At 45.8% G+C, this 23980-nt stretch overlaps 1 protein-coding gene across 1 annotated transcript; it reads left to right on the top strand.

The window, feature by feature from the left end:
• The first annotated feature begins 22496 nt into the window (after window positions 1–22496).
• Window positions 22497–23491, top strand: LOC102521204 (nucleoside diphosphate-linked moiety X motif 17). Its single transcript, XM_032467528.1, has 2 exons — window positions 22497–22860; window positions 22980–23491. The coding sequence occupies exons 1-2, from the start codon at window positions 22497–22499 to the stop codon at window positions 22994–22996; spliced, it is 381 nt and encodes a 126-aa protein (XP_032323419.1). The 3' UTR covers window positions 22997–23491.
• Window positions 23492–23980: the final 489 nt, after the last annotated feature.

The raw sequence follows: 23980 nt of genomic DNA, 5'->3' as shown, positions 1-23980 counted from the left end.
CTGGTGAATTTAATAGTAAATTTAATCCACTGCAAACTCTGCCATATGTTAGGTTTTCAGTCATACCTGTACCTAGAGCCTTTAAGATACATTTAGACAGAACTTGCGTAAAACAGTAACATCAGGGGTTTTGGGGGGGATCCCTGCTGCACGCCGGCATGAGAGGATTCTCTTGACTTTTGCTGGGGAAGGTGTAGCATCTCTGACCTGTCACATCCAGGTCAGACACAGGCATGTGGAGCCAGAGGTCAGTTTTGTTTGGTCAGATCAGGTCTCAGGTCCCCAAGACCAAGGCAAGGTTAAGAGGGGTTTTAAAACATCTAACATATTCATTCTGATATAATCTATCTACATATGCCTCCCGCAACTAGACTGTCTTCTTGAGAGTAGATCGATCCTTCCTTCCTTCCTTCTTCCCTTCCTTCCTTCCTTCTTCCCTTCCTTCCGTCCCTCCTTCCTTCCTTTACAGTTTCCTCTAACTTAAGGCTCTGTCCCGGGCACTCAGTAGCTGCTCAATAACCATTGACCTGAACTTCAGTTTATGTCCGGGGAGGCCCAGATGGCCCCAGCAGGGAACCCTCTATCTCTCCCCTTCCCCCTTCACTGATGTTGTGAGGAAGGTGCTGTCACCCATCTACAGAAACTTAACTCCAGGCCATCCTGTGTCCCTCCCTGAACCCCCCAGCCCACCCTGTCCCAGCCTCTCTAATCACAAGGATTAGGCTGAGCTGCTGGAGAAAGAACTCTTGGTTCTGTGCGCCCATCTCCCTGGTTCTCTGGCCCCTACCAGCCTCTCTGAATGCCTGATGAACAGTGGGATCCAAAGTTCTTCCTCATTTTAATTCTGGAATATGGTCCAGTGACCACGACAAGAAGCCCCGTAATAACATAAATGCCCTCAGCAAGGCCGGCTTCAGAGCTTAGGAGGACTCCACATTTGGCTCAGTGCTCTGCTCTCACTCTCCTGAAATTCTTAATAATTTTTGAACGAGGGGCTCTGCATTTTTATTTGGCACTGGGTCCTGCAAATTAGGTAGCAGTCTTGTCTCTCAGGCACAGGGCATTAACAACAAGAAAGTGGAAAGGCAAAATCAAAGTGTGCTTATCAAATAATGTCTTTGAAAAGAAAATAAAAAGGCCCCAAGTTAACTTTCATCATTGGCCAGCTTGTAAACAAGTAATACCTGTAAATGAAAAGTTGGTGGAAATGAGTCTTTCCTTTTTGGAGGAAAGGTGGTGAGCATAGAGAACACATTCTTGGCTACCTGTGACCCTTTCTGGATTTGACTCAGAGGTTTGTTGGCAGGAAACATGAAGAAATTCAAGTTGCGGTGGTTGGGCAGTGGGGTCAAGGAGAAAACTATTTTACCTTAATTTGTTTTAACTTACCCTTAATTTAATGGTAAATAGACATTTCAATGGAAGAATCATAGGCTTCGAGGAGGTGGAGAATACCATGATTGGAAGGTGTCACACATTGTACGTACTATGGTCTTAACCTGAACCTATAGAACCTTCCTGTCATATTTTATCCTCCCAGGTCCAAAAAGAAAAAGAAAAGACGGTTACAGACATTAGGGTCCAAGAAAACTTGGCTAGGTATATCTTTAATGATTATCAAAGGAATCTTGAAGCATTACAAGGAAAAATTAAATGAAATTTCTGGATGGATTTTGCAAGACGTTTGTTGTGACCATGTGTTTTTTTCCAGGTTAAATTTCTAAGCTACAGGAAAAAAGCACAGCCTTCAATATCAAACAAGGAGAGATGGGAGTCAAATTATGGAGTGTCCAGAATTTTTCATCACCTTCTACAATGAATTTTGCAGCAGGCACGCATCTTTCTCAAATTTTTTGTAAAATAAACGCTTGACTTTTTGTAAAATAAACGCTTGACAAAGAGGCTGCAGAGGTAGTGCAGGGAGTTCCCAGATGCTCTGCCTCCAGTTCCCCTATTGTTATCATCCTCTGTCACTGTGGTACTTTTATCACAACTAAGGACCCAACACTGGTACATTACTATCAGCTAAACTTCATGCTTTCTCCCAATTTCATTAGTTTTTTCCACTGATATCCTGTTTCTGTTCCAGGATAGTGTCTAAGATACCACATTGCATTTCATTGTCCTGTCCCCTCTGGTCTGTGACAAGTTATCAGACTTCTCTCGTTTGTCAATAACCTTAGTTTTGAGGCATACTGGTCAGGTATTTTGTTGAATGTCCCTCCATTTGAGTCTATAATCTTCTGATGGTTATATGGGGTTACAGGTAAGACCACAAAGGGAGTGACATGCTCTTGTCACAACATCACATCAAAGGTACAAGCTATCAACTTGACTTATCGCTGATGATACTGACCTGATCACCAAGCCAAGGTAGTGTTTGCCAGATTCCTACACACTAAAGTTACTCCCCTTCCCCCTCTACCCTTTGCAAGCAAGTTACCTATCACCGCCCACAATCCAGGTAGGGAGAGGCCTGGAGTGGAACTCAGGTCCACCCCCTGGCAGGAGGCATATCTATTTAAATTATTTGGAATTATTCTACAAAGATTTGCCTCTTCTCTCCTCATCTGTTTACATCAGTATGGTACTTATTTTACACTTTGGGTTATAACCCAGTACTACATTATTTATTTTGTTGTTCATGTTGTTCCAGATTTGGCCATTGGGAGCACTCTCAGATGGGGTCCTGTGTCTTTTGGACATGCTCCATCATTTTTTTGGTTTGGTTTTGTCTTGTTTTAGCACTTCCTTACTTTCTAGCCAGGCAAGAGGCTTCAGGTTTATCTCGTATTTCCCTGCCCCAGTCTTAGCATCAGCCTTTCCTCCAAGGAGCTTTTGTTTCTTTCACTAGAGAATAGTGTTGGAAACCAAGATCTGCATGCTGGGTTCCCCTACCATTTTGCTCCTACTCTACACATCAGCCTTAACTCCCAGTAACTCCTCTGCTTAAAAGTCTCTGTAGTTCTGATTATCCGCAGAACGAAGCCCAGACTCATTGGCTTTGCATTAAGGCTCTCTCACGATTAGTCCCAATCCAGATCCTCAGGGCTTATCTCAGCAACTCATAGGTCCCTTATACCTCAGCCAGATACCTGATACTCACAAGGCCCTAAAATCCTCTTACCCTCTCCTTTTTCCCCAGCTTCATTTTTCAAGTCCTGAGACTTCGTCCATCCTTTCTGTACAATCTCATAGTGTCAAGATCCACCAGGATGGTTTCTACTCCTCCACTAGTCTTCTGAGGCTTCCCAACAGGAGATAATGACCTATTCCTTTGAAATTGCAGAGATACCAGCTTTACATGGGAAAGCGTGAGCAATCTACAAAATACTTTTAGATCCCTGGTTTTATTTAATTGTACAACCTATTTCACAGGTGAGGAAATTAAAACTCCCCACCTCCTCAGAAGAAATTAAAGCCCAGGATGGTAGAGTGACTTTGCCAAAGTTACACAGCTAATAAAAGCCAAGGTTAGAACCCAAGTCTTCTGATTCCAAATCTGATCCTCTGTTTGTCAGCTTTACATTGTACTATCTTTATTCAGAATTCTCTGTTCCCTCTTACTTGCTCATAACCTCCATAAGGATCAGAGCAATAGCCCACATGTTTTGTTGTTGTTTTTTAATGGAGGTACTGCGGATTTTGAACCCAGGACCTCGTGCACCTTAAGCATGTGCTCTACCACTGAACTATCCCCTTCCCCATCACACACATTTTTATATGACTCCCAGCACCTAAAGACATGTCTGGATACAGTAGGGACTTAATAATTTTTTGTTGTTGTTGTTGGGTGAGGTAGAGTAACTAGGTTTATTTATTTATTTAATGGAGGTACTGGCTATTGAACCCAGGACCTTGTGCATGCTGGGCATGCACTCTACGACTGAGCTATATCCTGCCTCCCAATAATTATTGACTAACAAATGAATAAACAAAATTTCTTTAAAAATACAAAGGATGTATCAATTTACTTTTCCATGAGGAATATTATAACCTGCTATTTCTCTCTCACTTGTGTTATTACAATCACCAGCATTACATTTTCTGGTTTTTGTTTTGCTTTTTGCTTTTTGCTTTGCCAACCTTATAGGCACTAAAAACAAGATCACATTGTTGTCTTAATTTTGTCTCTTGATTACCAGTGATTTTAAAACTACTTCCATATATTTATTGGTTCTAGATAATCCTTCTGTTTCATTTTGCTGTCCATTCTACCAACAAGGTAATAGTGATTTTTTAAATGATTTTTAAAAGCCCTTCATATATTAAGAACATTGATCCTTTGTCTTTTTTTGCAAATATTTTCTTCTTCATAGTTTAACACCCCTTAATTGTATTTCTATTTTCAGATGTGCTAAGTTCTAAATTTATGGGAAGAATGTTAACCACAGTTTAACCATAAGAGAAAAAACTAGAAACAGTATAAACACCCAATAATAAGGAATAACTAAACAAAATACAGTGCATCTATTTGAATAGGATATTATTCATTGATTTTTTAAAAAGAAAACATGTTTTCTTAATAAAAACGAAATACTCCTACACCTTTCCACCAAATATTAGATGGAAAAGTATGTAACTCCATATACAGTATGACTCCAATTTAAAATATATACTCAATTAGGGGGAAAAAAGCTGAAAGTAAATTCACAAGACTATTAGCAATGGTTATTTTAGGGCTATGGAATCATAGGCAATTTCTATTTAAAATATTGCTGTTTTCCAAATCTATGATGAACATGCTTTTACAAATAAAGAAAAAGTGTGTTGTTGCTAAAAACCATCAAAAAGAGTGTGTCTGAGAGCCATGTTTGAGGGTGGCAGGGTTTTAGGAAGCATCTATATCTCCCATCTGCCAAGAGACAGAACTGAGGCCCAGAGCAGCAGAGCATCGTGCCCAAGGTGACTCAGAAGTGTAAACTCTGCAGCCCTGCATTTCCAGAGGTGCTTAGCAACCCATGCCCCTCCCACACAACCTCTCAATGAATATATTCTCACACATCACACACTGGACACATCTAGATAAGAAAGCAGGCAGTGCCCATAGAGCTGCATGAGACCAATCAAATCAGAGATGTGGAACAGACTGCAGATTCCTGGAATCAATGGTGTCCTCATACCCCAAATGTCACCACCACCCGGTATTTACCATAAGAAGCCAAACAATTGTGCCTCTTAGTTATCAAGGCACGCAAGAGTCACATTTCTCAGTGACCCCCCTTGGGGAATTCATAACCTGCTAATCCCAGCCAGAGCATTCTTGGAAATGGCACCTGCCGAGGCCAACCCTTCTGAGAACAGAGGCACGGGTCACAGTCACTGGTGAGGGAGCTGCGGGAGTTATTTCGGGATGAGTGTTTCTGTGAGAACAGCGGTGCCTGGGAGCACGCCCACGGGAGTGCTGCTCTGTCTGCACTTAACACAGGCTTGGCAGAGACTCAGACCATTCTCTTTCCAGGACCCTGGCCTTCTCCCCTCATCCTGTGGCTTTCTGATTTTCCAAGGAGGAAGCAGTCCCAAAGCAGGCTTCTGAACCCTGGGAGCCAGAGCACCTTGCTCTGCCCTGAATCTTAAGGGTCGGGACAGTGGCTGATCTCTGCAGGCTGTTTCTTTCCCAGGATCTGTGTCAATGGACTTCACTCCGGGTTCAGCAATGGCCGATAAGAGTTTCCAGGAGGAGATGGGGAGGAGGATGAGCTTTTCTCCCACTTCCCTCTCTGCTGGTAAAGGATGCATCTCCTCCAGCTCCAGCTCCCGAGAGACAGACTCACTGTGGTCCCAGCTTCTGCCAGATGACATTTGAGTGGTGCCACCTCTTCTCTCATCCCTCCAGCCAGGGGTGCTGGAGGCCCCCAGCTGTAGCTAACCTCTTGGCTGCCTCCCTATCCCCTGTCTGCCTTCTCAGCTCTTCCTCCACCAACACAACCAGTTCCTCGGCTTGAAATGCTCAAGGTGGATCCAGTCTTCGCTGGTTGGACACTCACCCTGGCAGGAATGGCAGATACCATCTCAGTGGCCTTCAGTCCTGTTTTCAGCCCAAAGATCCAAATGTGGTATGAAACTGGTCTGGACGAAAGGAAACCACTCTGTGGACAAGGAGGCCGTCCGGTAAAAATCATCCCCGCAGCTGGACAAGGGCGTCAAAAACTAGCCCAGGTTGTGAACAACACTGTCACGCAGAATCACTTCACACGTGGAGTCGTTTCATAACCTCCCTGCAAGAATTCAGCAAGATGTGGTGGCTTAAACATGTTCTTTAAATCCTGTCAAGAGTTTTCTCCCAGGATGTCTCAGAAGCCCTGGCAAAATCAGTTCTGTGGCCGATTACACGGAGACTTTGCTGTGAACTGAGTACCTGAGGAAGTTCCCCCTGGGGAATCACCCTGGGTACCTTCCCAAGCAGTGGGTCAGAAATTGTTCAGCGAAGGTTCAGGAGGGGAGGAAGGCAGAGAAGTCAGGGACCCATTCGTGAAGGCAGGGATGCTCCAGGGCTTCTGAGAAGGGATCCCAGGTCAGCCTCCCTGCCTCCAGCCTTTGTGGCCCTAAAAGCCAGGCTGGAGGGACGAGGGCAGCCCCTGGGCCATGCCGCTCCAGCCGGGGCACCAGGAGAAGAGAGGAGGCCTGTCCTGTGGCTGCGGGTCTCCTGGCCTGGGGGGAACAGCAAGTGCAGGATCAAATGAGTTTCCCCTCCTCTAAAGTGCTTGGCTGACTGAAGATGTTTGAAGCCAAGGCCCAGAGGGCACATTTGTCAAGCTCTCAAAAAATAGAAACCAGGATCAAAGCAGAAGCACTTTCCAAATATAAACATTTGTCACCTACATTCACTTTTGATGTGCCCCATTCTGAATTCGTTTCTCCTTTACAAGAAGGACAGCTTAATCTTTCCGTACACACACTTGGGTCCTTCAGACGGAGCCCAGGGACAGTTTGGGGTGGGCGGCGGGAGGTGGAGAAAGGAAGTTCCAGCAGACAAAATTCAAACGACAGGAGAAGCGAAATCCTACCAGAAGCACAAGACAGGAAGGAAAAAAGGAAACTAGCGTTTATGGCACCCCTGGCATTATATACATTACTTCATATTTTCCTGCAGATTAACTCTGGAAAGAGGACATCATTATTCCCGTTTTGGAAAGAGTGTAAGTCACATATCCAAGCTTGTAAGAGTCGAGTCAGAAATTTTTCTTTGCTGTGTCTAACCCTGTGGTCCCTGCTGCCATGTGTCATGAGTAGCCTCAGCTAAAGTGACCTCAGGTCAGTGCAACACCAGTTGGACGGGGCGTTTTAGAGCCAGAAAGCACCCCCATGGTCCTCTAACCCAGCTCTTCCCCAAGACCCGCTGCCCAATTCCAGAATCACAGTGTTTTAGTTTCACTTTTGAAAATGCCCAGCTCTGTCACGTTGTTACAAAACATCACAAAGGATCCACGTCTATAAAGTGAGCACGTGCCTCCTATTTGCTGACGACGTGCCATTTCCCACATCTGGAACATCCCCTCCTCGCCCGACTAAACCCTACACACTCTCGAAGGACCAGCTCAAGGATCAACTCTACACAAAGCCCATCTCCACACCTATGGACCATCTGCTTGCATTTTGAATTCTGTTGTCTTATATTTGTTCTCTAATGGTTTTCATGGATTAACCCTTATCTTTCACTGGATTGTAAATGCCTTAAAGCAAGTGCAGCAAAGGGCACAAAATTCAGCAAGGCATATCGGCCATTCTCTTCTCACCAGGCTGGATGGTTGGAAGCCATTGGGAGTTGCCGCTCAAGGGACAGAACAAATAAGAGGGTGACTGGGTAGGGGTCTGGCCTTCCCTAAGAGTTCAGTGGCATCACCCCCAGTGACTGGCTTCTCTTACTGTCCTAGGCAAAGGGAAAAAAGAAACTAGAGTTCTCTACCATCAATCATGGACCTCAAGAACCTCACTTTCCAAAAGAAAAAGAGACAAGGAATTAGAATCTGGAAGGAGAAAGATGGGGCAGAGCTCAGGAGGAAGGTTCTTCCAACCTGCCTTTCTCCCCGGGCAACGGTTCTGGTTTCTGCCTTCCTCAAATGAAAAAGCTTCCTCTCTTTGCTTCTCTTGAACTGGGAATCAGACTGCAGACTCATTTAGAAGCCAACCCAGAGAGATTTACATTCCCCAAGTTGATATATTCCTCTGGATGAAGTTGTGATATATATAATTATAACAAGAGATCAGGTTTAATTTAGAAAATTTGGTAATTGCTGAGCATGGTAAATCATCTTTCAAGCAAACACACTTAAAGTCTTGGAGATAAAGTTCATTCCCCTGTGATGAGGTCGTTTGATGGAATGCTACTAGGTCCCGGGCAGGGTTTCAAAGCCGTTACGTTACTCTAGGTGAGATATCGCTGCTGGGATTTATGGGAATGTTGGCACCCAGGTGACACGCTGGATAATCTTTAACAGAGGAAGTCTGTCTGGTGCCTGCTCTTTGTTCCAACTCCACTTTCATATTTGAGAACCCTTGTGATAGACTTGCTATTCACAGCCGCGTTTTGGACTGTCACGAGCATGGTCTGGCATTGGATGCTGAGCAAATAAAGCACCCCTACACCCCCCTGGCCTGAGTCTCCTTCCCTTTCGGAGGGCAAGGGTAGAATTTGCTCTCCGCCCAGTAGTATTTTACAAGGGCAGTGGGGTGCATTTTCTAAAACATATTTTATATCGGTTGCTTACTTTCTTAGGTAAAACATACATTTGGGGCTCTGAACAAATTTTACAAGTTTGGCTATTGGTGTTACACAACGTATCTTCTCCTGTAAAGAGTAGTTTCTCCAAAAGGACATAAACTATCATCCAGACAATTTCTTGAAGATTATTAATAGAGAAAGATGTAGGAGACAAGTCAGTGTCTTCTAATCAATAGAAGACCTTAGAAAACAGTATCTGAGACACCAACGATTTGATAGCTTGGAGTCTTTCTCTCCCCTGCAGGGAGAAATTCTTTGAGATACACAGAGAGTATACACACGAATGGGTGGGTAAACCAAGAATGACTAGACCAACCATTACTTTTTACCTACACACTATCTAATGCCAGCTGGACGTTACCAATGGCAACAACGATATCCAAGATGACTTTGAAGTCACTGACCTTTTCCCAGTGCCCTTCTGGTGATGATGAGCATCTAGTCCCCATCATGAGGCCACTGGTGAGCACATTTTGATTGTTACTCAATTCTGTTTGTCATATTAGTTAACTGAAAGTCCTTCAAGAGCAGAGACAGCATTTCCAGCTTGGGAACACTGTAGGATGGGCCCAATAAATGCTTATTAATAAGGGACTGAAATGAAAGGTATGGTTTGGTTTGGTTTTTCACAAACTTGAATGGCCAGTTAGCATCACTTCTTACAACAAATATCTATTAAAAATCCACCCTGGGTTAAACACAAGGATGTAGAGGTAAATGAGACACTCCTTGGGGGCAGGCAGGATGGGAAGCAGCTATGAAAGAATTGCTACCAGAAGGTCAGGCAAGGAGTCAGGAGGATGGCTGGACCCCTCTCTCTGGAGGGAGAACATGGCCAAACTCACCACAGGGTTCCTGGGCTGAGAGGGGCTTATCCTCCTCCCAGAGAAGCCCCCGCTACAGACAGTATTAACAGAGGCTGAGGTTGGCAGCTGGCGCCAGCAGACAGAGCCATGTGCTGTCAGCAGCCCCAGAGCCAAGAAGAGCAAGAGAACTCTGACTGTCAGGCTGGGCCCTGGGCAGCCAGTATCATCAACACTGCCCCCAGGGCCCTGCTGCACCACTGCCCCTATCAAGCTCACCAAACGCTCTGCTAGGGGGTGAGACTGGGCAATGAGGGGGCAGGGACAAAACCTAAAGATGGGACACCTTTGAAGGATCAACCATAGAGTGACCCAGCACAGCCCAAATTCACTAGATGTTAACCTACACGCTTAGGGGGAAAAACAATCTTCCCCCAACAACGAACCTTCCATCACCAATTGACATCACTGCCAAAGACAACAGAGGTCATTATGGGGGTAACTGAAGGATTTCTTTCCTAAGGGAGTTTTCATTAGAGCACCAGGTTGCTGGGGAAACAAGTGTATCCCTTAAGTATCCTGACACAGGTGAGTCTTGAAATGTCCTGAGATGAGGCTTTGTGCTCCCCTAGACTGTGCACCTGCTGGGCTCAGTATCTTATGTGTAAAATGAAGGATTGAACTGGGTGATCTCTGAGGTCTCACATTTAATCTATTAGCTTCTCTGCCTGAACAAATCATTTCCCCAAACCCTCTATCAGCAAAGCCCAACACTGGCTTTTCATTCAACCACTATTTGTCTTCATCACGAAAGGCCTTTCTCAAAGACAAAGAAAACTTCTAGGAAAGAAAAAGGAAGGAAAAAGGGAAAAAGACGCAATAATCTCACCCAGATATTTATCCATCACGGTGCTTTATGTAGAGAATGATTTTCCTGTTATATTTAGATTACAATCAAACTGTAAAAGAACTCTTATCTCCCAGTGCCTGCTTTTTACTTTAAACTTGAGACCTTTGTCCCCCTACATTAGAGAAGCTGTAAATACTACAAGAGAATGTTTACATTTTGAAAATCCATTTTCCTTGATCATTTGTAGAAGGAAGAAAAAATCTTTGTACTAACACACCAATTCATCTTGACTTTGTAAAAACTGTTTCCCACAGAAATTACATTCTGTACAAAGTCACCTGAAGGCCGCCGTCCATACAGCGACCTTTCATTTCCCCCAGCTTTTGTCACAGTTTTGCTATGTCTCTCTCTCGATCTTTCCTTCTCTTGTCCTTGATAAGTAAGTCCCTGAGAGCTGAAAGCACTCTCCAAGTTGAGAAGGAGAAAGACAGAACCTGACCTTGTAAACCTGGGATAGACCTTGGAACGGATGCCAGGCTTGGGTTTGCTGTGTTCTAAATCTGCAATTAGTCGCGTGGGATTTATTTCTAGCCTTTGAGAAAAATGGGTTGGGTAGTCCCTTGTAGGAATTATAAAAATCTCAATCTAGTTATCAAGAAACCCAATAGCAGCCCTCACCCGGTCACCAGGAGAGCAAACGCCTTGCCAGAGGAGACTCGGATGGCTATGAGAAGGTGAAGTGGAAGACATGCAGAGGAAATCCAAGGGAGGTGTCTGGCTAGAGCATTCCGGTGAATTTTGGCTGCCCTGGGGATAGACTCCACCTGGACACTTGCTCGAAGTGGGAAAACCCCAGCCGTTTAGATCAGAACTCTGTGGATATGTGTTCACACGGAGCAACCGCCAGGCAGGAAACAGCCACGTGCAAATCACAAGGAGCACGAGGAGCCGGTGGAAGCAGGATGGCGGCGCAGTCACTGTAGCTCACTTGCCAAACTACTCAGGTCCTGGCTGCTAAGGAAGCAATTTTGGAGAAGGCATTTTTTTAACCCTTAATAAAATCAGTTGGTAGAGCTCAGGGATCACTATGTGTCAGAGCCTAACTGGAGGCTTCCCTTCATTCTGAAGTCACTTACCAACCTTCCATAGATCTCATGACTCCTAGAGCCTTGATAGGTCCAAATAGATATACTTTTATCCAGAAGAAAATCCATGCCCAGTTCACATTATGGAGAATATTGTTTACAAGACCCATAATTCGGTCAACCACATTATTACTGCACGTGACCCTATGAAAAGCCCTGCTTGCTGAGTGGAGGGCAGAGGAGAGAATGGAAAGAGCAAGATTCAGCCACTGTCCTCAGGAGGATAAAACAAAAATAAGTGTAATCTAGAACGAGACCACAGATAAATGAACCTGGCACATATTTGGTGCTTAATATTTACAGAATGAATAGTGCTTAAATGGTAAGAAAGTAACTATTTCAGAAGCATAGAAGGGAAGGAGATTATTTCTGGCTGGGGACATCCAGGGTCTGACATTTGGTCAGATTTTCTCAGTAATAGCTTGGAATCCATTCCAGGTCAGGGAAGAGTGTGAGGAAAGAGGAGGCGCTAAGGAACATGCATGGTGGTAGCAGAGTGGCTAGACGTCTGCTGAGATGGAATATTTAGAAATGAGCAGTGGAAATTGGTTAAAAGTATGACAGGCAGCTCTGAGTTTCAAAAAGGAAGCTTCTTACTGAAACATGCTAACTATAAAATAAAATTTATAGCTATAGCTAGTATTAATTTTTTAAAAAATGAACAAAACATGGAAGACCAGAAGGACTCACTTTTAACCAATTCAGTGTCTGGTCAGGGATAGGGAAGGTATAGGGTGAGCCTGGGAAAGCTTCAGAAGCAAGAATAAATTCAAGAGTCAGGGTCAAGTCAATGGTACATAAAAATCACCATAAGGAATTACTCCACATTCATACAACTAAGCATCAAGCATCAAAGATCACAGTGGGCTAAAGTATACTGAGCCAATGAAAATCAGCACATCCATAATGATACATAAATGAGAGAAGGTCAGAAAATTTCAAGTGCACCATTTCAGGTGGCTAAATTCGTTAAAGTCATGTAAAGAATATAATCAAACACTCCTGCTGCCTTTCCCATTAGATTTCAAGTTTATCAAAGAGCATGAAGGAAACTAATAAATACAGAAGGAATGATGGCCATGGAAAAACACTGATTCAAATGAAGATTTTCAATTGTAAAAATCACTAGGTGACTTTTGACAAGGAACTGTATATTCATAGAACACGAAACTAAGACCACAGAGATCCCTTTCTGAACAAAATATCTGCATTAGTTATTTCTCCATCATTCCTTATCCCTTTACTTACTTTTCTTCATAGCACATATCATTATCTGTGATATATTTTCTAATAATTTATTTACCTGTTTCATATATCTCTTTCTGTATTGGTCTTTCTCACCAATGTACTAATAGGCTAGCACATCTATCTCAGTGTAGTCACTGATTAAATATTGAGTATATAAATGAAAAGAAAAGGGAAGCTTCAGATGCCAAGGCAATTGGGACTTGGGGGGACTTCTTTTTTTAGGATAAAGTCCATGAAGTTCATCAGTTGATCAATCTATTTGCAAGACAGTGTTCAGTTCACCGTTTTAGTATCTTCATACTTGGCCAGAACCCTTCCAAGTGCATTCTAAGACCCTCAGAACAATCCTATAATTAATGTTTGTGCTCAACTAGACTTCCTGCAGTCAGTATGGCCCATGCCATGAAGGGTGAATTATCAGACAAGAGAAAAGGGTGCAGCCTCTTGGCTCAGTGTGAATGAGGAAAGGAATCTAACTCTCTTGACAACCCACCATAATCCAAAAGCAGCTGAGGTTCCCAATGCATTCAGTCTAATTAATGGTTATTAAAAACCCACAACATTCTGGGCATTCTGATCTATGCTACCAATGGTAGTCCAGAAGCTGACAGTCTGGTAGGAGACATCCATCCCAAATAACCATAATGAGCTATTGTAGGAAGAGTGGTTCAAACAGAACATCACCCAGGGTCACAGGATTTCACAGGGAACACACAGGAGACACACCCCAGCCAAGCCAGGGAGACTAAAGAATCAGACAGATGGGTGGGGGTGAGGGTGTCCTCATTAAGAACTAAAGCATATGAAACCTGATAGAAGACAGAGGAGATGACCAGTTACAGGAACTGGAAGGAGTTCTGTTCAATGCAGCAGAACTTAGGATTCCAAGGATGAGCTTATATTTTTTTAACGAGATTGGAGAGAGAAGCAGAGTGGAGTCTAAACTTGATCTAGGGCAGTGGGAGGCCAGCAGAGGTTTCTAAGTAGGGAAATGATGTGATCAAGTTTGTATTTGGAAAGATAACTGTGGTTTGGAGGGTGGATGGGGACTGGAGGAGGGAGAGCGGCCAGCTGGGGAAGAGCACGAGGCCCAGAGTCCTTCCTCTGACCCATGGGGGTGGCGGGGGCGCTTACAGGCACTGGGTTCAGCAGGGATGGAGGGTGAATAAGACCCATGGGAGCAAATATTTTTAAAATATTAAACAAATGATTACACAAGTAATGAACTACAATTACGATAAATGCTAAGAGGGAGAGGTACGGTGTGCGGAGAAAAACGTGTCACCAGGAGGACCCAGCTTGGTGGGTGGTATCAGCAAAGGCTTCCTGAGGAAGTGATCTTTAAACTAAGACTGAGAGTTGGTTTGGGGCAAAATGAGGCCTGAAAGGTAGTCAAGAACCTGGTGGCAGGACCTGGTGGCCATGCTGAGTGAAGACTGGGGTCTGTATCTTAAGAGCAAAGGTAGGTTTGAAGGAGGAGAGAGAGACCCGGTCAGAGCTGGAGGTGATTCTGTCTGCGGATTTTGGAGATATTAAGGAAACTGAAGTAGGGCAGGGTCTCGGACAGACACTGAGAAACAACCACATGGAAGGGACCCTAGGGGAAGAGGAGCCCGTGAAGAAGATGGTGAGGCAGCAGTTGGAGAGGCAAGAAGGAAACCTGGCGAGAGGGAGACCGATGCTAAGGGAAGAAAGTTACTGTGGAGTCAGGTTAAGACAGGGACAGAAACTCTTCTGCTTGGATTTTGCCCCAAGCAGGTCTTAGGTGACCTTGGCCAGAGCAGTTCTAACTGAGTGGTGGGTCCAAACCACATTCCAGCCGTTTGAGGTGTAAATGGAAGCAAGGAAGCTGAGACTTGAGTGTAAACAACTCTTGCCCCTAAGCAGAGCAATTAGAGGAAGGAGGAAGATAGCTCCAGGGCAACTTGAGAAGGTCAAAGGGAATGATGCCTGTGAAAGGGCCCAGGGAGCTCTGCTGCTGTTACAAACTAGTTCATCGTCATCAGAGCATGAAGTGGTGTCCGAATCCACATCACCAGTCGCTATCCTCCTGCGTGCCAAGTGGCGCCGGGCACAGCAGGCAGGCCGGCGCCTTTGTTTTGTACTCCTGTGAGGTAGGGGCTGTTGTCCCGCTTTACAGATGACCACACTGAGGCTCAGAGAGGCACTTGCCCTCCTGCTATCAACTTAGAGGCAGGATTCAACGCGGTCAGTTGGCCTACGAGGTCAGTGCCTTTCCATTATACTGCACTGTCTCTTTGTGTCCCGAAATCCCCCATGTGACTGTAGCTACAGTAACTGGTTCAGTTCATTCACTGTCTACCCCCTAAGGTTAGTGAGGGCAGGCTGTGGAGTGGTAACAGGCATGAAGTCTGGAATATAGCCAGACCTGCTTTTATCACTTACTATCTAGGAGCTTTAATTTTCATGTCACAGGAAAAGAGAGAGAGGATTTTTTTTTTAATTCCACAGGCTTCACTGAGAGGAGTTAATCACAGGCTGAGATGGGGCCTGCGTGTAAAGCGCTTTGCCCCATCTGACACGGTAAGCGCTCGTAAATGGTGCCAATTGGTACTTCTAGGATTCCCCCCCCCAGCGCACACCTGCACGTGAACCCAACCCCGGACTTTCTCTCCAACAGCACGACTGCCAAGATCAAAGGTGCTGCTGTGGAGCCCTCCACACCACAAACCTGAGCCGTGGAGCCTCGGACCCACACCAGCCATCTCAAGGTCGTTTCAGGGAAGTCCCCTGACCATAAGGGTCCCCTCTGCCATCACCTTGCCCACTGGTGGACTGTGACTTTGCTTCTTGGAAAACCTTCCCCATCTTCCCGAATCCCCTGTTTAAATGCAATGCAGGCAGGATAGTGACCTCTATCAGACAAAACAGACGGAAGGCAGAGAAAATTAATGACATCAGTACTAACAACATTAGGTCTTTAAGGTCATGTATTCCAACCCTACACTGCCCCTACTGGGCCAGGGTCATTCCACACTCAAGCCACTCCATGAAATGACATGTAGAAATGGCAATTCCCCTCACTCTTCCGTATCCCATTCCCAGGAATGAACATACTCTTCCATTTGATGTGTGCCCTTCCAGACCTCTTCCCACAGACACAAAAAATTACATGCAGATATTTGGGGCTGATCCTGATCAAATTTTCCTCCAGCTCACTTTCTCATCTAATACCATGGACATCCTGCCAAGTCAGAAATACAAACCTACACTCTTCTTATAAATAATGTGGTATAAATTTCCTTGGATCTTTTGACCATCAGCTCCAATACACTGTTCTTGAGAGCTGCACTCCAGAGAGATCCTAGAAGTAGAATTCTTAGGTCAAATTCATTTTTAAAAGCTGTTACTTAATGTAAGAATGCCCCCAGAAAATATTTTCCTTTCCTTTTCAGGTGGAACATGAGGACTCCGGACCAGCACCATCTCCAAGATACTGAGCACAGTCTTTTCAGGAAAACAATGGAGCCAACCAAAAATAGTTACACGTTTTCAAGAATGGTCTGTTTAGGAAAGTATATATCATACACATTGGGAAGATTTCTACTTAAAATGACTGCGCACACAACTACTGAGCACCTGTATTTTGCCACCTCTGTAGGATACTGGGACAGAAAGACAAATAAGACACCATGGTTGCCCCCATTTATTCAGACTGGAAGAAAGGGAGGTCTAGTCTCAGTAGAATAGTCAATGTGGGTCTGCAGGATTGTACAAGACAGCCACAGACGTGGATCAGAAATAACTTGGAGAAATTCAATGTGCAAGCAGCACGGGACAAGGAAAGAAAGAGGGAGGGGGGTGCCAGAACCTTAAGGGCTCTGAATGCCATCAGAGGGCTTTTCTCAAAAACTGTAGGTAACTATTAACACATTTTAAACTGGAGAGTGACATGCAGCTTTTCAATTTAGGAAACTCACTCTGGCTATGGGGTACAGCCTGGATGAAGGGAGGCCAGACTGGAGATGAGGAAATAGGCTGAGAGGTCCCAGAGCTCTGCACATAGGGATTCAGTGAGGGACTCTCCAGCGACACTGGAGAACTTGCAAGGCAGAAGTGTGGAGGTGCACCCTATTGGACTGGGAGGTAGGGGCAGAGGGGAAAAGATGTCAGGGATAAAGATGTGAGTTTCTGAGAAAGGTACCATTTAAGTCACTAGGGAAGATACTGACTTCACTAACTTAGTACATTGCCCTTGATGAAGAAGGATCAGGGAAGAGCTTAGACCCCTCCACCTGCTGAAAGTCTTGCAGGAATGTGACTGGGCAGAGTCCCAGGGTGAAGGCAGTCCCTGGAAGAAAGAGGGAGGAGATTCAAGACTGACTTGGCTATTGAGCCCTTCGAGGGGGCTGGCCTGGGGTCCTCTCTGACCTGCGGCCCTACCTCCTGATCCAGCTACCCTGGCTTCCCTTTGCTCAGTTTGTAATCCCTTTAGCAGGACAAAGGGCCTGAAATGCCTGCAGCGTTTCTGGAAGAAGAGGACCAAAACTACAGCTAAATAACTGCTGGAGTTTTTCAACAGGAGAGACCTTCCCTACAATTAAAGTGATTTTGGAGAAAGATGTGTTTCAGCCCCGCAGATCTCGCTGTCACAGATATTTTGGATGAACTCTTGGAGCCCTGGTTTTCCAGGACCCAACCCTGGGAAACTCTGCCTTTAACTTATCGTAAGGAGACAATGGGCTTCTCAAAGAATATGATGCTTGAAGTTTTCCCTATGCCCCAAACCTAGTCAGAAACTTGTTTTCTGAGGCCCAGGAATAAGCTCACCCTCCAGGGGTGTAATTCAGTATCACCCCAACTGAGGAGGATCACAGGATCAAGCCTTGGCCAAGCACTCCCAACACACTCCGGAGGCTAACAGAGGCCGGCATTGTAGTTCCCATCCCCCAGAAGAATCAATAGGAGCCAGTCGGCGTAAACAGATCCTCCTCTGCTCCGATGAAGCCACACAGGAGCATCTGAAGGAGTGCTAACAACGCAGCTTTGTGAGGCTGCTGGCACGACGCCGGCTTGTTCCTCACTCTCAAGAGGCGGTGAGCAGTGCAGGCTGCATATTTGTGTGTAAAAGCCTCACTACAGGTTTGGGGACAGCCCACAAGCTATTTGAGTAGTTCATTTGGGGCTAGGGGTTCACCCCAGGCAGAGGCCAAAGCCCCACGTTGTGGCAGGAGTGTTGTCCCTCCTCACTACAGGGTCTACTTTTTTATGCAAAGAGACCTGTGTCCGGTCTGATTTGAATGAAAGGAGGCAAAAATAGAAGAGTTGCAGCAAGGGGCATGGGGGTGGCATCCCATGTCCCTTTCCACCCCGCAAGCCTTGAACCTCACACAAAGACCCTCCTTTAGGCAGCCAGGCTGTGCCAGGTCGGTTCTATTTTCACACCTCTGTTTAGAGATAAGAGGTGAAGCTCAGGAATCACATAACCAAGTTGCGAAATGAAACTGATCAGCTAAAATTGACGATTTTAGGTGCCAAACTGGGAGCTGGCTTTGTAGGTCCTCAATGGAGCCCCTGTTTTCCTTCCTCCTCACCCACTGAGCAGCATATTTCTTTCAGCCTCCGGTTAGCCGGCCCATGGGCTAAGGCTGACATCAGACAGGGACTTGTTCTCAGTCAAGCGCACTGACATTCCTTCACTGACTTTCAGAAAGCACTGGGTGAGCTGACACCAGGAAGCCCACTCTGACCCTCCAACAGTGCAGGTAACTGCTCCCTTGGCAGGTGACACCTGTCAGGGGCTCAATTACCTAGACTTTGGGGATTTTAGGGACAAAGGCAAGATGTTAGAGGGTTCTTGGCGCTCTGGTCTCCTGAGTCCTACCCACTAGGAGGCCCACAGCTCAGAAAAGCACCATGTGTAAGAATGTTGCCCTCAGGACCCACTTCCAATCCATACTTGGCCCACCTCCTGAAATAGCATGGGAGGAAGCCCAGGTCAGGTGTGTAAGCAGAAGCTGTGGGTAGCGCAACTCTGGAAGAGACCACTGTCTCAGGCTGACCCTGCCCAGACCACTAACTAGTTAGTCCTGGTTACAGACTCAACTCCCCCTCCCCCGTCTCCACCCCCAGCACCACAGCTGCCTGCCCTGCCAGATAATCTCTCCTAGCTCGTCAGGCTTAGAAGGCTTCCAACCACAGGGCCAGACACTGGCTAATTGCATTTCATCACTGTGGTTGTCCTAGTGTTAGAATCATCAACCCTGCTACTGTCATTGAGCTGGCAGTGCAATGTTTACGGCCTCAACAACTTCATAGACCTTGAGCTCAGAGATGGAGGCCCTCATAGCCTCACAACCCCTTGCACAAAGACATTTGTTAAATGAATGGATGAGAAAATGGGTGGATGAAGAGTCTTTCTAATCATCAAAATTGTATGAGAATAACTATCAAGTCTTGGACAGAGCTAACCTGAATGTGGCTTCTCTGGGCTGAGAGCAGGGATGAGGAGGGAGGTTCTTAGCTTGTCCTTGCAAACATGTGCATCAATGGGCAGGTACCAACTAATGGCAAATTTGTATAGGAAGCCTGATGGGTCTCAGGACTCTTCCTAAGGTCGGTTGCAAATAGTGATCTCCACTCAGAGACAATCAGAAGTGAGTGGCAGAACACCTCTGCTTTGTCTTCTTTTCTTCCAGATGCCATGGTCTTGACCATGGTGGCTCTTCCCTGGATAGAAGGCATTCTGCCAGGCTAATGCCACTCTCCTACATCCTTATTCCCTCTTAGCAGAACTTGATTCTCCTTTCAATTATTCAACAAACTTTTTAGAACCAGGGACCCCAATCTTTGCTCAACCACTGCCTTTTATTATTATTGTTGTTACTCTTTTTTTTTCTTTTGTTGAGGGGTTGGTAATTAGATTTATTTACTTATTTATTTTTTTAATGGAGGCACTGGGGATTGAACCTAGGACCTCATGCATGCTAAGCATGCACTCTACCACTGAGCTATATCCTCCCCCTATTATTGTTGTTATTATTATTGCATGGATTCCATGTGCTGAAAACCCTGTCTACCAAACAAAGTGCATTTAAGAATTATCTCTTTGCAATCAGCCTATATGACTAATGTCACCACATTAGGTAGATAGGATTCTAGTTTAAAGTAAAAAGGACTTGAGCTTCTTTATCGTATGCATCTTACCCCAGGTCAATGCATTAATTAATTTAATTAATTTGGTAATGCAAAATTTTGATAACTTTATATTTTTATATTCTGCTATTTGTAATACTAAAATGACTTGGAGAACTCCCTCTCCCCCTTCGATGTCCACCCAGTATTACCTAGAGATCCCAAGTTAGAACTGAAGACATTGAGTTGAGCTCCTCTTTAAGGAGTGAGGTTTTTGAAGCCTGCAGAATGGGAAGAAATCCTTTCTTCTGGTTTTCTAGAATAAGAAAAGTAGGCTGAGACGGATCTTGTGGAAAACAGCTGCCCAACTCCCCAGCCTCAGGGTTAACTAAACAAAATTCTTTTATATATCTGGCCACCTCCTCCCCATCCAACAAGAACTGAGAGCTGCCTTCTTGAAGGGGGTCCTACAGAGGTAGGCTCCTTCCCCTCCTATGTGCCCCTAAATGGCCTTCTTTTGCCCACCTCTTGTAAGAAGAATTTGTGCCTCAGGTGGGGGTAGTTACAGTAGCAGGGACATTAGCAACATTTAAGGCCCTCTTTCTTATCTGGCCTTAACCTACTTTCAAGGGGAGCTTATCTCTCCCCCACCCACACTACTTATTTTGCAATCAATGGTCTAGGGGTGGACAGTGGTGGGGAGCAGGGGAGTTCCAAACTTCCATGGAGGGGTGGGTGAAACTTGAAAAGCGTAATTTGTATGATAATTTTTATTGGGGGGTGTAGGGGAGGAATGAAAACAAATGTCTATCCCGTCCCAATAATAATTACAGAAAGAAAAGCTTGACAAAATCTTGGCTAATGCAGATCCACAGAAGATAACCAGAGGCCAGCCCAATCCAGAGGAGCAAAAGAACATCTTCGGGACTTGTGTGTGGGGTGGGAGGGCAGGAGAAGCTTATCCAAAAGGGGTGAGGGTTGAACAAGGCAGCTTTCTCTGGCCTTGGATTCCCCTCCCAGTCCCTGGTCAGACCCTGCATTCTCATCCCTCCCAGTGGGTATCCCCGAAAGCTTCCCTCCAGCCCTCGGTCCCTCCTACCAGCCCACCGGCACTCTCTGAAGTCTCTACCCTCCCTTGGACACTTTGCTGGCTGACCCGGTGCGTTCGACATTCCCTTGCCTGATGTCATCACTCTCGTGGGCACTGAGGGCGTTGTTGGACAGCTACATAGGTGTTTCTGGTTGTTCTCCTCAATTTGACTTTTAAGTTATTCAATATCTTAAGTATCTCTACAGTCCTGACAGTGAGCCCCCAGGATAATTTCAGAGCTTTTTAAGTGACCTCATATCACTCTATACCTTTGTAGCACTAATTTTGATCATTAAACTTTTTTGGACACTGATTTGTCTAAGGTTCTCTCCTCCAAGAGCCCTCAGGGACTTTTTGTTTCCATCACCAGTGCAGCAGGGTAAGCAGTTCCTGTTTTATACAGACTTGCTGTGTCTACTCTGGGTCAAGTACGGCATGCAAGGAGCTTTGCACACATTCACATCAACCCTATGAATTGATTAGGTGTTATTTCCCATCTGCAAATTAGGTAATTTAGTCCTAAGAGGGGTTAACCAATGCCATCCAGCAAATATGTGTGGAAACGGGATTGGAACCTCAGTCTACCTGATCCCAGGGCCTTTGCAATTCCCCCACACCACCTGCCTCTTGTCCCCTTGGCCATGAATACTGTATTTGTTAGGTGATTGAGTGAATGAATGAAGGAATGAATGATATGACACTTAACGACTTAACCATCCACATTCTCAGTGTGGATCATGTCACTTCCAGACTGTGTTTTTCTACTTTTTTATTATTATTTTTTAGATTCTCATTCCTGATCCTTTCCCCTTCTTAATTCTCCAAGAATATATATTTCTGTAAAATACGTTGTGCTGTTTTATGTTCCTATTTTTAATCTGTTTTAGTAATGGAGGGATTAGAGACTTTGTTCTGTTTTTCACTGTTTCAACTGACAATATGCTTTTAAAATACATGTTGGTATACCTATATCAAATTCCTTACTTCCAAATGCTGGACAGAATTCCATAGTTTACATCCACTAACATTAACTTATCTTGTCCCCTGGTGTCTGACACCTCACTTGCCTCTATTCCCCGCCACACACAACACCCCAGAGCACTTTAGTCCCATTGGAGCAGGCTCCACTTTTCTGTGAGCATGTCTGGCAATTGCATCCAGGGATGTAAGGCTAGAGTAGCAGGCTGCCCTCCACCGTCTGGTATCTTGGATTGTGACAGGCAGCATAAGAAGTGGTCTACCAACCCCTTTTGGCTTTGTGAGCTCAGAATCTGAGTCTCCCAAGATTACCTTCAGAAAGAATTTTCTACTACATGGTTTGATTTTTTCCTTTCTTGTGCATATGAACCTGGACTATATATGATTAAAAAGCACTATAGTTAGTGGTTATGTGAGCAGATTCTGGAGACACATAATGTGGGTTCAAATTCCAATTTTACTACTTACTCAATTCCTGCATCTCATTTTTCCCGTCTGCAAAATGGGCATAGTAATAATAATAATAATAACTGTAGGCCCCGTCCCCCGCCCCCGGGGGCGCGCTATGGCCGCGGCGCGGGTGCTGCTGCTCGGCTCCGGGCGCCCCAAGCCCGTGAGCTTCTCGCAGAGTGTGTGTGGCCTCCTGGGCGCTGGGCCGGGGCCCACGCACTGCGGCCTGAAGCGGGGACAGCTCGTCCTCTCGGACAGGCCGTTCCCAGGAGCGTCGGCCAGGCTTCCGCTCCAGCGACCCCCTTTCTGCCCTTTTGCTGCCCTGGACCAGCAGCCCGGGGCTCCTGGGGCCGAGCTGCCCACGAATCGAGGTGTGGATCTGGGTGTGGCGGTCATTCTGCAGTCCAGAGATCAGACCGTCTTGTTGACCCGAAGGACACGCACCCTCAACGATTCACCCAACCTCTGGGTATCCCCAGGTGGGCATGTGGAACTTGATGAAGAGCTGTTGGATGGAGGGCTTCGAGAGCTTTGGGAGGAAAGTGGACTACAGCTGCCCCGGGGCCAGTTCTCTTGGGTCCCTCTGGGGCTATGGGAGTCTGCCTACCCTCCTAGGCTGAGCTGGGGTCTCCCCAGATACCATCACATCATTCTCTATCTACTTGTCATCTCCCAGGAGTCACAGCAGCAGCTGCAGGCCTGGATCCAACCAAACCCAGGAGAGGTGAGCGCCTTTATGTGGCTGGGACCAGATGTAGCAGCTGCAGTGGCTGCCACAGAGGATGGGGCAGAGACACCCAGACATCTTCCCCAGGACCTACCACCCTCTGTCCCTGCAGTGGAACTAGGAGAGGATGGAGGAGCTCGACCTCTGGCCTTGCCCACGTCCACACTGCTGCGGACCACCCCAGCCGCGGCCGACAGCCAAGAGAGGGTCAGCACAGGGACCAAGTTTGCCCTCAGGCTCTGGCTGCAACACCTGGGCAGAGTGACACCCCTATCACGTGGAAGTGGAGCTCACTCGGACCCAGGGTCAGCAAAGGAAGAACAGAATGTGGACCCTCTCCCCGCCGGACCAGGAATCTGATTAACCCCCTCCCCAGCCCACCTCCGTGACACTGAACATTCACAACCTTTATTATGGGTGAGAACTTTGTTACAACTGTGGGAATACAACAAAGGTCCTAGGCCCTAGGCCCTAGAGGAGCCTGAAAAAGGAGATGGGGGAGAGCGTGGGTGCTCCCACCTCCCAGGAAAGGTGCAGAATGATCCAGACCTGACCACAGGCCTGTGGGCCTTTAGAAGCTCAGGCCTCAGGCTGGTCAGCGTGAGAAACATTGTGAACTTAAATATATAAATAGAGACCCAGGCGATTGGCCAGGCCCTTCTCCCAAACCCCTGGTGATCAGGGCTAAGGCCTTATCCCCTTCTCAGTCATTACTGGGAAGTAGGAGGCAGGGAAAGTCATCTTTGGAGTATTTTGTTTTTTCTTGTTTATGCACAAAAAATCTGCAACCCAAAAAAAATAATAATAATAATAATAACTGTAATAATAGTAATACTTATCACCCAGGCTGTTGCATTTAAAACAGTGCTTGG

The sequence above is a fragment of the Camelus ferus genome, chromosome 24 (genome assembly GCF_009834535.1).
Source record: "Camelus ferus isolate YT-003-E chromosome 24, BCGSAC_Cfer_1.0, whole genome shotgun sequence".
NCBI classification, from domain to species: domain Eukaryota; kingdom Metazoa; phylum Chordata; class Mammalia; order Artiodactyla; family Camelidae; genus Camelus; species Camelus ferus.
This window is presented reverse-complemented; position numbering and strand designations above follow the sequence as displayed.